Source organism: Hippocampus comes, unplaced genomic scaffold (genome assembly GCF_001891065.2).
Source record: "Hippocampus comes isolate QL1 unplaced genomic scaffold, H_comes_QL1_v1.1 scaffold33, whole genome shotgun sequence".
Taxonomy (NCBI): Eukaryota; Metazoa; Chordata; class Actinopteri; order Syngnathiformes; family Syngnathidae; genus Hippocampus; species Hippocampus comes.
The window spans coordinates 477,485-491,145 of NW_017804842.1; the positions used below are offsets into that span (position 1 = coordinate 477,485).

The window sequence follows — 13,661 nt, forward strand, 5'->3', positions numbered from 1 at the left end:
CACGTCAAACTTGCACTGTGTGCGTGTGTGCTGTAGAGTGCGCTAGAGGGTCAGGTGTTTGAAGAGAAAGACAGAGCCCAGCGCTTGCAGACGGAGCTGGATGTCAGCGAGCAGGTCCAGAAGGACTTTGTCAAGCTTTCGCAGACGCTACAGGTAACACTGAAAAAAAAAAAAAAAAAATGCTTTGAATTTTTAGTCCACTTGCTTTTTTTGCTGCTTTTTTTTTTTTTACATTCTTCACATCTCAAACCATTCCAACTTGGATAGATTCACAAAGTTCTCAACTCAAGTGTATTTCTCGAGCACTTGAATATTTTCAATGAATTTCCCCAATGACCAGAAGACATTTTTGGCATTGCCCTCTTTGCACATTTCTTGATCGCTTCCAACTTGGCCTCTGACATTTTTGACATTTCCGCAAATGCCGTCACGGCCGCTTCAGCTGTCGGGCATTCCCACGCAAATTGTAGACGAAGGCCATTCTTGAGTCGCCCGCCGTTTTTGTCGCCAGGTGCAGCTGGAGCGAATACGACAGGCGGACTCTTTGGAGCGAATCAGACTCATTCTCAACGACACCAACTTGACTGACATCAACCAGCTTCCGGATACATGATAGCGCGCCTGCGGGGAAAAGTGCCTCCTCCCTTCTTTCTTTCTCCATCCCCCGAACATGATCGATCTATCGATCGATCCTCCTCCCTCTCCTCCTCCTCCTCCTCCTCCTCCTCGTAAGCGTCACGAAAGAAGCGAAGGCAGGTAGGAAGGAGCGAGGCTGGCCTTTTTATGTACATTCAGTGGTGGAGTCGTGATGAAGAAAGAGCACTACTCAAAACATTGCAAACGTGCATACGGATGGTTGGTCTTTCCTGTGGATGTCTTGCTCCTACTGTAGATATGACTCTTTTAAAAACAAAATTCTGATTAGCTTTAAAAAATAATAATACCAGATTGGTCCATCATCGTTCATCTCGTTTGTTGGTCATCTCATCCCTTTGATGTGATGGGGTTTTTTTCCCCCTCCCAACACCAGGGGCTCTCAAACTGGGGTCCAGACCTCAAGGCTTCACAGAATACTGTAAAAATAATCCAACAATAATAATCAATTATTTTCTCTCATTTCAAGTATATAACCCCCGCCCCCCCAACAAAATACATTTGTTTAGAGGAAAAATATCCAGAGCAATGCAACTTTTTTTTTCCTCTTACACAAACACTTGCCCCTCGACATTTAGCGGCCCACATAATAGTTCTGCTCAAAGTCTCTCCCCGCTACCTGGTCAAGTTTGAGAATGCCTCTTTTGCACCCTACAACAATGACACGAGATGGACCAAATGGAATTGTTGTTGCACGAGAATCCAATCCAAAAGGCAACACTGCTGTCTTGCAATTTTTCTTGGAGAAACTCGTGCGACGTGAGTTTAATTCTTCAGATTTTACCCCCCCCCCCCTTTTTTCAGGTGAGTACAAAGGACATCCGTGTGTGTTTGTGAAACTGCAGACCCTCCAAACTGGAACACCTTCCCAAATTGCTCTCATTTCACAACCCAGAGCCCGGCATGGAAAGATTCAATCGTTGCCGTGGACGTTAAATTTGTCAAAAGGCAGTCCAAAAGCCGTGCGCCACGGCGTATTTGCCAAGGGTGTTTTTCAACAGGTGGGTACAGAAGAGGGTCACCTTGTTCGAGAAGTTCAAAGCTTGTACTTAACTGTAATGACGCACGGATCCCTGTAGATGGCGGCAATGAATCGCTTTGGATTCAGGTCAAAATCTCGCCTCGTCTCATGTTGATTATGAACGAGGGGACGCCAGCACGTTTGAAGTCAAGACAAGTTTCGGCACCTAGCAGGCAAGAGTAACCTATGATGTCAACAGTTTGTGTCGTGGGTGGTTGTCGAAAGCGTGGAAGCATCGTGAATGGCAAACAGATTGTTAAATAAATAACAATCACCCACTTTCATCTTGAGTCATGCAGCGAGTCACCGTTGCCCACTGTGCATATTTTCAGTTTTTGTGCACTGTCTTAGTCTTATTTTTGTGGCTTTATAGTTTAGCGTCACAAAGGCATAAACACAATGTCAGCATTAAAGTCACTGTTTGACTTGAAATGATTTTTGGGACAAAAAGACCGCTTTCTGTGTTTTTCGGTCAGAGACCTTTTTTTTTTTTTTTTGGAGACCAGTCCATGTTCTACTGTCAAATAAGTAAAGAACGCAAAACAGGAACTCTGGGTTGAATACAGCTGCCTGTGAATGAGTCAAGTGTCCTGAAATAAAAACTCCTCACCATTTGAAGTGAAGTCAATCATATTTTTATCCTGTGTTGACACTCCCCCCCCCAAAAAAAGGATGTCACGCGTGCCGCTCGTGGCATCGCACCGTGCCCACCCAGGGGTTCCTCTCGCTTATTTGCTGTCTGGGCAAATCTGCCACATCCAACGTGGCGAACGCGTTTGCGTGTCGCGCACCGACCAGAGCCAAAGTAGAGGCTGTATCGTGGTGTAATACACCAGTTGGCCGACAGGTTCCGTGTTCGGCGCGGTGCTGCTGCTGCTGCGCTACTCGGTCAGGAAGAAGACATCGACGCTACGGCGAGGAGGGCGGGGAAAAAAGTCACCCACTCTTTTTTTTTTAACGACACAATGGAGCATAAAATGCATTATACGATTTCAACGCGTGGTTTACTGACTGGATTTATGGTTTTAATTCTCTCGGGTGAGTGCAAAGTAGTCATGAATTTTGTTATGTTGTTTTTTTACTCCCCGCCCTCTTTTCCCCGGGCGGGTAGTCATTTCAACGCACCCGACGACGTTTTCTTGAGAATCATTTTCGGGGGACACCATCACGCAATTTCTCTCCTTAATTAATTTAAAACTCATGTGTTACAATTTGTACAATTTTTGTAGATTTTTGCGTATTGTCATCTTTAAATCAAAGACAAAGCATAAAAATTGTGTGATATGAAATATTCCAATTCATGTTTTATATATATAGATTTATATATATGTTTTGGTCACAGCACAGTACCGCTTTTGTTGTCCATAGAGGGCAAAAATACAAAGAAAAAAATAAGAACTATATGTGTATGTATAGCGCTGATGCCACTGAACATGTCGAGTGGTTGAAAGTAAAATAAATATTCAGGAATAATACTTTTATAATTTTTGTAAAATTTTATGTTGCGTTATATAAACTTATTTACATCGACTGCAGCATAAGGGTAAAACGTCGCATATTGAGAACCTCTCGTTAACATGGTCGAACTCGTCCCAGGCTCGCGTCGCGTTAGAAGAAGTATCGCATCAACCCTACCTCTCTCAAGGAAGTGAGCTAGTCGGAGGTTTTGCAAAAGAGCGGAAACAAAACACAAACAAGCCCGGTCGGCCTCTCTGGGGCCGCGAAACTGCATGCATTTCTCGATTAAAATAACATTTGCCCGCTGTGTTAGTCAAATTGGTATTCATCGGGAAATATAATGCAGCAGTCAATATATATAATCAGTCAATACTATTGATGGATGTTGATAACCTACACCTGCGTAGGAGCCAAAACATTTAGCCTGTACTGGAGTCATAGGTTTCCCAGTTAAGGTCACCTGGGTCGCCGATTTAGGCATGAGAGAACACACAGAACGAGCTGTCTTGTTGTAACTCTTCGACATGGACAAAACGTATTTATACCACAAGTTAGTTTCTTCCGGAACGTTCGCCTCAATGTTGTTCCAGTTATACTTGTCGTGGTTAAGTCCATCTTTTCGGTCTCGTTGTCAGCCGAAACATTTCCTTGTTGAAACCCCCACATCAGTGTTGGAATGGAGGCCAAGACGATCAGTCCGATGAGAAATGCGTACATTATGTAGAAGAGGACATCGACATCGCTGTACCGTCTGACGTGGTCAATCTCCTCAAAAACGTAACGGCTGTGCGAGCACGTTGTCATTTTTCCGGTGAGACTTTGAGGCCGCAGGAGTCCAAATGCGCAATGAGCAACCCGGTGGCTTCCAAACAACGAATCTCGGATGGTGCGGCGGGAAGAAGATCGTCAACATACTGAATGAGTACGACACCATCTGAAGGGTGGAAAGAGGAGAGCAAGTGCTTGAGCACTTGATTAAAAATTCCAGGGGACAAACTGAATCCCTGGGGCAAGCGAGTATAGCGTAATTTGACACCAAGGTGAGTGAATGAGAAAACATCCCTATGAGATTCTGCTGAAGCGCTGGCCAAATCGATGACAGAAAAATGTGTGTGATGCGGTGAAATAGAGGTAAGCGCAATATACGGATTTGGCACCGGGTCTGTGGGAGTGAGCGCAGGGCTATTTACCAAACGAAGATCATGGACCATTCTATACTTGTCCGGCTCCTTCAGAACTGGCAATATAGGGAGTGTTCCGGGGTGAAGTAGAGTGCTCCAGGACACCTGCTTCCCACAGACCCCGGATTGTTTCGGTGATGCCGTCTACTCCCTTTTGCGGACGCGGGTATTGACGTTAGACAGATTGGTGAGGAAAGCGCGATATCAAACGTCACAGGCTGAATGTCACACTTACCAACATCAGTTGGACCCTGCGACCACACGTGTATGGAAGAGAGGAAAGCATATCCTCTGTTCCTTCCGCATCGGTCCTTTCACAACCATGCGATCTCGTTAGCCAATTCTCCTCCGCTACATTGGTGTCGGGAGTTGCAAGAAGAATTTTGTACATTTGCGTAGACGGTGAAAATAGTACGTGAGGAATTTCGGACAATTGCCAATCGGGGACGTTGCCCACCCGTTTTACCATCGGTCCCAATTCCTTACCCTGATGAGCGGGACTCAACGCGAGAGAGATGTACGCAGCAGCAGTGTCAGACATACGATAGCACTCAACGAGGTCCTCAGGCAGGTCCACCTTCGCTGCCACACCCTCAGGACCTACAATAATTGAGGAGGACGGAACGTTGAATCAATTGCCTTGCATTTCATCTAACCAGGCCATGCCATAAATTTCATCCCGTAGTCTGTCATAAAGCATTGTGCAATGGGGAGGATCGATCGGTGGATGGTATGGCCATAGGGAGGAAATCCATGGGGACCAAAGCCGATACTGATGCATGACGGAGTTCAGTGGTGGATCATCGATTGACTTTAGTGACAGCCGGTAGATGTTCGCTCCCTGGTGGACAACCGGAGGATCGCTGCTTTGTGTCAATAGGCATTGGGAGTTGAAATCATCTCATGGTCACAGCACTCTCCCCATACGGTGGGGGAGGCGCAGACGCCGCGTTATTTAGCGTAACTTTTTCTGTATCATCTTGTCGATTCACTTCTGTTCGAACATGGACGGCGGCAGTCATACCGGCCATGAAATGTAAAACCACCCGAATTGAATCCCAATGTGCGGCTTCCTTCCCTAATTTACGTCTGCTACAGTGAAACTCCTCTACAACGAAACTTACATGGGCGAAAATACCCTCTAGTGTGAAAAAAATCTTCATGCATTAACACCATTCCCACTCTCCTGCCCCCATACAACCCCAAAAAAAACCCTGTTGCGTTATACGAAATCTTTTTCTCTGCTCTTGCCTCGCGACGAGATTCACTACAACGAAGTCTAATCCAACAGCGACCTCTACTGCTTCGTTCGGAAATGGCAACAGCAACCACCACACTGGTTTACACATGCGCAGTAGTCCAGGAAGTATTTGTTATTGTTAGATTCAAATGCAGCATGAACGTTGCATTGCTAAAAATGGCTACAAAACGGACCTTCGGATGTCAAGCAGCTAAGACAAGAAGCGCTCTGACGGAGGAAGCAAAATAAAAGACATGATCAAATAAGTGTATGCTCATACTTATGCACTATTGGAATAAAAATAAAGAGTACACAGACGTTTGTGTGTGTGTGTGTTTACATCTGAGATCAAATTTGCTACAGTGAAAAACCCCCTGTTGTGAAAAATGTCTTGCTGCAAACATGATTTCGTTGTCGAGGAGTTTCACTGTATTCGAAACCCGCTAGTTTCGGCTTCTTCCTTCGATTTCATTCAGCCCACATACCACAGCTTGTTCCAACCTACCACATGTCAGCCAAAGATCGGCACAGGAATCATCATTCGGTAACAATTTTCTCTCCTGTAAATTAGCAATTGCCTTTGTCTTTGTCTCCACTTCCTTTTCCTTTTTTCTCTCATGCATCGCTGGTTCCTGAGCTCGAATACTGTGCGTGAATAGCAAAAAGCTTTTTAAAAACTGCTCAAATGGCGTTTTTGAATGGAATATGCCGAAAAGTTGAATGCACCTAAAAATGTTTGAAAATAAACCTCTCTAAAACATAACATGCAAATGTCAGGTTCTTCGAAGTTCCCTTCCAATATTTCTCCCGTTTTTCAGCCCGCACGCCGACGCTGGCCGTCGACATCTACACCGAGGCCGAGGTGATGGTGGCGAACGGGATGGCGTGCGTCCTCCGCTGCACCTTCGAGTCCAACGAGGTGGTCAGCAGCTACATCACCGTCGCCTGGAGCTTCCAGTCCAATCAGCCCGACAACCAGTTCTCCAAGGCGCCGTATGCGGTGAGACGGGAGCGGGCGCCTCAAAGACTTTGCCGCGCCGATGTTGTCCTTTGACGCCGAGCCAAAGAAAAAGCATGGTGGACAATGTACGTGCACCGTTTGATTTTTTTGGGCCGATGACAAATGGCATGCGAGGATTTTTGCGTTTCCGCATGGCGGAAGCGAGCCCGTGTTTGCAGTCACGCCGGGACGTTTTTTTTTTTATAGTCTCGTTCGACCGTGACACTGGGGTGTTTGAAGCGCTGGAACAGATTGAGAGCAGTTCCGTTCACTCCACTGAGGGGTGAGGGAAACGACCTGTCACCAGCTCAAAAAATGCAGAAATAGGAAAGTAGTCATTGGGACTGTGAAGTGGCGCCATCTGTGCCGGCGCCCAAGGGGGTTCCCACTGCACAATGTAAAGATTCTTTCTTTCTTCCTTCCTTTCCTTCCTTCCTTTCCTTCCTTCCTTCTTCCTTCCTTCCTTCCTTCCTTCCTTCCTTCCTTCCTTCCTTCCGTGGCAGATCTTTTACTTTTCCGACGGGAAAGCGTTCCCCCCACCAAAGGAGTTCAAAGACCGAGTGCAGTTCATCGGCGACATCAACAAGAAGGACGTGTCCATACAACTCAACCCGGCGCAGTTCAGTGACAACGGCACCTACTTCTGCGATGTGAAGAATCCGCCCGATGTCAAGAGCACGCCGGCGCGAACCGAGCTGCGCGTGGTCTCCAGAGGTGAGCGCCGCCCACCCGCCTGCCTGCCAAAATTTGGGCTGAAATTTTGCGATGATCCCGCAATGCGTGGTCGCGCTGATTCTCAAAGTGCCGCGTGGGCGCCCTCTAGTGGTATTTGAAAGAATAACTGCACAAAGAGTTTGTTTTGACCAGACGTCCCAAACTTGGAGTGGCGGCGGCGCATCTTGCCGCTGACACGCGGCTCCACATTCTTGTGTGTTTGTTGACAGTTCTTGGAAAGTGTGCGGCTGCGTGTGGCGGAAAAAAAAACACTGGGCAACATTCCCCAGCAGTAGTGAAGCCTGTCGCAAAGTAAAAACCCTCCCCAGAAGTTGCCCCCCCGCCACTGCTCAAGCACGATTTGATATGAAAATTGACTGTATTTACACTCGAGGCTTCAAATGAGACCATTTGGTGATGCGTGACGGATGCCGCAAGACGGCAGTGGAGTACTTGAAACCGATGGCCAAGCAACCTCCAGCTTGTTCGCCCTCGTGAACGCATGTTCCACCGAGGACGAATTCATCGGGGGTGCAAGCTGGAACAAGTTGACCTGACGTCAAATTCACCGGTGTTGTTGTTGTTGTTGTTGTTTTTTCTGCGTGGGCGGCGGCACTTGCGCAGAATCTCTTCCTCTGGGCTACACGGCTGTCATCGTGCGAATGGTGTGCGGCGTTTTGGCCCTGCTGCTGCTCATCCTGGTGGCCGTCTGCATCGTCATCTAGGTGCTACACAGCCGCCATGATTACGAAGGGTAGGTCGCCCGCCCGCCCGTCTTTCGGCACCCGTCGCGTTGACCCTCCCGTTGACTTCTCTGACCTGATTTGGTTTGCATCTTGACAAATGAGCCGTTTTGATCTTTGCGGTTTTCCCGCTGCCGCTTGGCTAACCGATCCGAACCGAATTGCTTGCCGGCAACTTGACTTGGGTGCGGAACGGTCGGCAACGTTGAACAGGCTGCCTCCTTCCGCGTTGCCTTGCGGCCGTTTCCGCTGGGGCTGTTGGCCATCTTTGGGGTTACTGTTTGCGCCGGTGCCGCTTGCTTCCGTCCCTTGTTTGCTCTCACCGTGCCGTTGTTTGTCCCCCTGGTTTCCGCCGCATGCTCGCTTGGCCCGCTCGGTCACGAAAGCATGTTGCCATTGCCTTCTACTCACATGGCGCATTGCACGCATACCCTCCATCCATTACTTGGTTCTGCATACTACTATTTGGAACAAGACAGTCAACATCCACTACTCACAAAAAGGTTGAAATGCTTTTGGGGGGGGTGGGGGTGCAAAGTAAGCAAGGACACCCATTTCATTGCCTTTCCGAGACTCTTCCCTTCTGGAATCTGCTGGTGAGCGGCTTCCAAAAAAGACCGCAAGGAGGGCGGGGGGGAGAAGAGAAGCAGCCGTCAAACAGGCCAAAATCCACAGGTCATGGGCTTATGGTGCCATCAGCACTTTGCAACGGAGAGACTGGAAGAGTCACAGAAAGTCATAGAAACGGCCGCCCTTGCAAATGATTCCATCCTGAAAATTTTGCGAGTAGTGTCAAGTCCAGGCGGCTTTGGCGCCTCACCCGCCCATCACTCACTTTCATTTTTCTCTTTTTTTTTCTCCTTCATATTTAAATTTTTTATTTGCGCTTCTACAAGCACTGGACCATCAGGTATGTGATGCTGAAAAGAACACTATCCTGTGCTGTGCGTGCATGGGCGTGTGTGTGTGTGTGTGTGTGTGTGTGTGTGTGTGTGTGTGTGTGTGTGTGTGTGTGTGTGTGCGCACGCGTGCGCGCGGGCGTATGTGTGTGTGTGACTTTTTTAGTATCCCTTTTTATTTTCATCTTTTTTTAACAGGAACAATATATAGGACATTGCCTTTTAAAATTGGAACAATTAGATGCATGTAAAACATCAAGCTTCAGTGCATTTGCAATTTACTCCCTGGTCAGGCTTGAGAATGTATTAATTTATATTTACTGAATACAATAAAAACATAATTAATACAATTCGTAAATAGCATCAATAAATACATTTTAGACAATCGTGTATGTGTGAGTGCCTAAGCAATTTAAGTGTAGCAGGTAAATTTATATGCTGTGTCCATGCAGAAATTGTTTTTACATCTATTCGGTTTGTCTTTCTCCACAGACATCAGTAAATGTAAAGACCCGCCAATGCAGCTAGACCGAAAACTGTTTCCAAGGACCCTAATGGGGGACAGGAGGAGGAGCTTCAAGGCAGGCTGGTTCCACATCCACCCCTGGCTTGAATATTCAAAACAGTTGGACTCGGCCTATTGTTACGCTTGCAGACATTTTAGCCCTCCTAATGCTGTTTCTTTCTTATCACTGTAATGTTACGACTGCAATGATTTCAGTTTTATCAAATAAAAAGTCAAATAAGATTTCGAATCCAACAATAATAATCTATTATTTTCTCTCATTTCATGTATATAACCCCCCTCGAACCCCCAACAAAATACATTTGTTTAGAGGAAAAATACCCAGAGCAATGCAACTTTTTTTTTCCTCTTACACAAACGCTTAACAAAGTCACTTTTGCCCCTCGACATTTAGCGGCCCACATAATAGTTCTGCTCAAAGTCTCTCACCGCTACCCGGTAAAGTTTGAGAACACCTCTTTTGCACCCTACAACAATGACACGAGATTGACTGAATGGAATTGTTGCACGAGAATCCAATCCAAAAAGCAACACTGCTGTCTTGCAATTTTTCTTGGAGAAAAATGATTTGCGTGTCGGGCACCGATAGGCCAAAGTGGAGGCTGTATCGTGGTGTAATACATCAGTTGGCCGACAGGCGTCGTGTTCGGCGCGGTACTGCTGCTGCTGCGCCACTCGGCCGCGAAGAAGAGCGACGCTGCGGCGAGGAGGGTGGGGAAAAAAAATCACCAACTCCTCGTTTTTTTTAACGACACAATGGAGCATAAAAGGCATTATACGATTTCAAAGCGTGGTTTACTGACTGGATTTATGGTTTTAATTCTTTCTGGTGAGTGCAAAGTAGTCATGAAATGTGTTATGTTGTTTTTTTTTACCCTCCCTTTTCCCCGGACGGGTTGTGATTTCAGGGCACTCGACGACGTTTTCTTGGGGATCATTTTCTGGCGACACCATCACGAAATTGCCTATCCTTAACGTCGCATATTGAGATTAAGGGCCTCTCGTTAACACGGTCGAACTCGTCCCCGGCTCGCGTCGCGTTAGAAGAAGCATCGTATCAACTCGACCTCTCTCGAGGGGGTGAGCTAGTCGGAGGCTTTGCAGAAAAGCGGAACAAAACACAAACAAGCCCGGTTGGCCTCTCTGGGGCGGCCGCACAATTCGCGAAACTGCGTGCATTTCTCGATTAAAACAACATTTGCCCGCTGTGTTAGTCAAATTGGTATTCGTCGGGAAATATAATGCAACACTCGGTAACATAAAGGACTCAAATGAACCCAAAAATACCCGACGTAGGTGGCAGGCTGTCAAGTGGATCCAGTGTATTTGTACTTAGGTTTTTCATTATTTACGTCAGTAAATAAATACAACTCTTGTCTCTCTCTTCTGATGGTGGTGAATTTCCCTTGTGCATGAATACAGGATCCGAAAGCAACGCTTTGTTGACGTCAGTGTGTCGTGAGGGCATCCGAATTTCTCTGTCAATGAGCGCGTTCTTCATATTCGTGTTGTCTAAAACGCCCTTAAAACAACAGTGAGGCCGACATTGAATGTAAACTGTTCGTTGTGAGCTTAGCATGCACATCCTGAGGTGTGCCAACGGCTGTTTACAACCCGGTACCACATCCCTAACCCGATTCCGGACGTCGATACTGCGATATTTTTGAATAGCCGACGAGACGTAATTATCCCCCCCCCCCCAAAAAAAAATGTATACATGTCGTTTCCCCTAAAATATCAACTAATCATCACAGCCAGGATTGGAGTCGCCGAATAAGTCATGCGTGACAAAATGCTAGATTTTGTTTTTCTTCATTGTATCACAATTTTTTTTTAATGAAAGTGTCACTTCTACTTTTGACTTTTTGAATGGCAGAAGGACTGACGAACGCTCGCTTCCCTGTTTTGGCGTTGCGAAATGTGCGCACGCACTAGATAGTTTCCACACTGACTGCACTTGTGTGTATCGCTGGTTCCTGAGCTCCAATACTGTGTGTGAATAGCAAAAAGCTTTTTAAAAACTGCTCAAATGGCGTTTTTGAATCGAATGTGGGAGAAGTTGAATGCACCTAAAAATGTTTGAAAACAAACATCTCTAAAACATAACATGCAAATGTCAGGTTCTTCGAAGTTCCCTTCCAATCTTTGTGTTTTTCAGCCCGGACGCCGACGCTGGCCATCGACATCTACACCGAGGCCGAGGTGATGGTGGAGAACGGGACGGCGTGCGTCCTCCGCTGCACCTTCAAGTCCAACGAGGTGGTCAGCAGCTACATCACCGTCACCTGGAACTTCCAGTCCAGTCAGCCCGACAACCAGTTCTCCAAGGCGCCGTATGCGGTGAGACGGGAGCGGGCGCCTCAGAAGACTTTGCCGCGCCGACGTTGTTCTTTGACGCAAAGCCAAAGAAAAAGCACAGCGGATGCGTACGTGCGTCGTTTGATTTTTTTTGGGGGCCGATGACAAATGGCATGCGAGGATTTGTGCGTTTCCGTGCGGCGGAGGCGAGCCCGCCGGGTCATGGCGATGACGCAACGAGCTCGTGTTTGCAGTCACGCAGGGACGTTTTTTTTATAGTCTCGTTCGACCGTGACGCTGGGGTGTTTGAAGCGCTGGAACAGATTGAGAGCAGTTCCGTTCACTCCACTGAGGGGTGAGGGAAACGACCTGTCACCAGCTCAAAAAATGCAGAAATAGGAAAGTAGTCATTGGGACTGTGAAGTGGCGCCATCTGTGCCGGCGCCCAAGGGGGTTCCCACTGCACAATGTAAAGATTCTTTCTTTCTTCCTTCATTTCCTTCCTTCCTTTCCTTCCTTCCTTCCTTCCGTGGCAGATCTTTTACTTTTACGACGGGAAAGCGGCCCCCCCGCCAAAGGAGTTCAAAGACCGAGTGCAGTTCATAGGCGACATCAACAAGAAGGACGTGTCCATACGACTCAACCCGGCGCAGTTCAGTGACAACGGCACCTACTTCTGCGACGTGAAGAATCCGCCCGACTTCATGGGCACGCCGGCGCGAACCGAGCTGCGCGTGGTCTCCAGAGGTGAGCGCCGCCCACCCGCCTGCCTGCCAAAATTTGGGCTGAAATTTTGCGATGATCCCGCAATGCGTGGTCGGGCTGATTCTCAAAGGGCCGCATGGGCGCCCTCTAGTGGTATTTGAAAGAATAACTGCACAAAGAGTTTGTTTTGACCAGACGTCCCAAACTTGGAGTGGCGGCGGGGCATCTTGCCGCTGACACGCGGCTCCACATTCTTGTGTGTTTGTTGACAGTTCTTGGAAAGTGTGCGGCTGCGTGTGGCGGCTCGCTCGCCTCACTTGGCAACATTCCCCAGCAGTAGTGAAGCCTGTCGCAAAGTAAAAACCCTCCCCAGAAGTTGCCCCCCCCGCCACTGCTCAAGCACGATTTGATATGAAAATTGACTGTATTTACACTCAAGGCTTCAAATGAGACCATTTGGTGATGCGTGACGGACGCCGCAAGACGGCAGCGGAGCGCTTGAAACCGACGGCCAAGCAATGACGCCGCACCGAGGACGAATTCATCGGTCGTGCGAGCTGGCACAAGTTGACCTGACGTCACATTCACCAGTGTTGTTGTTGTTGTTTTTTTTTTTTTTTTTCTGCGGGGGCGGCGGCGCTTGCGCAGGATCTCTTCCTCGGGGCAACACGGCCGTCATCGTGGGAGCGGTGTGCGGCGTTTTGGCCCTGCTGCTGCTCGTCCTGGTGGTCGTCTGCATCGTCATGAAGGTGCTACACAGCCGCCACGATTACGAAGGGTAGGTCGCCCGTCTTTCGGCGCCCGTCGCGTTGACCCTCCCGTTGACTTCTCTGACCTGATTTGGTTTGCATCTTGACAAATGAGCCGCCGTTTCAGCGCAATGCGACTCATGCCGGAAATCGGGCGACGTGGTGAAATTTCACACTGAGACTTAAATGCACCAAAACTTTCCGGGTGAACTTTATTCGACCTTGGTCGCAAGCTGCCGATGACACGCTCAGCCGTCTGGGTTTTGGCCTCCCCCCCCGCTGCTGCTCTTCTCCCCACCCCGCTCAGACAACTCTTGCAGTCTCTGCTCTAATCCGCCGATGAGACGAGAAGCCCCTCAGCCTTTTTTGCTGGCCCTTCACTTGCAACTAAATGGCCACCTGTGACTAAATTCTGCCCCCCCCCGCCCCCCCACTCCCGGCCCCTCTCACCCTTTCGCCCCCCCAATCACCCC

The 13,661-nt window shown here is 48.1% G+C and overlaps 1 protein-coding gene and 2 long non-coding RNA genes across 5 annotated transcripts in view; all 3 read left to right on the forward strand.

Annotated features, from left to right (window-relative positions):
- The first annotated feature begins 12 nt into the window (after positions 1 to 12).
- Positions 13 to 2,298, forward strand: LOC109517567 (uncharacterized). The gene is made up of 2 exons (XR_002168569.1): positions 13 to 153; positions 512 to 2,298. It is a non-coding gene; the product is annotated as an uncharacterized LOC109517567 (long non-coding RNA).
- Positions 2,299 to 2,607: 309 nt separating this feature from the next.
- mpzl1l (myelin protein zero-like 1 like) overlaps positions 2,608 to 13,661 on the forward strand; it is a 13,596-nt gene continuing 2,542 nt past the window's right edge. For 2 of the 3 annotated variants that reach the window (XM_019872714.1, XM_019872730.1), the window contains exons 1-4: positions 10,103 to 10,265; positions 11,595 to 11,776; positions 12,271 to 12,481; positions 13,088 to 13,217. In XM_019872714.1, the coding sequence (XP_019728273.1) occupies positions 10,193 to 10,265; positions 11,595 to 11,776; positions 12,271 to 12,481; positions 13,088 to 13,217 (596 nt within the window). In that variant the 5' untranslated portion in view covers positions 10,103 to 10,192. Of the gene's footprint in view, positions 2,714 to 10,102; positions 10,266 to 11,594; positions 11,777 to 12,270; positions 12,482 to 13,087; positions 13,218 to 13,661 lie in introns of those variants that run through there. The other variant, XM_019872722.1, reaches the window with a different exon arrangement.
- Positions 10,272 to 11,451, forward strand: LOC109517576 (uncharacterized). The gene is made up of 2 exons (XR_002168577.1): positions 10,272 to 10,728; positions 10,859 to 11,451. It is a non-coding gene; the product is annotated as an uncharacterized LOC109517576 (long non-coding RNA).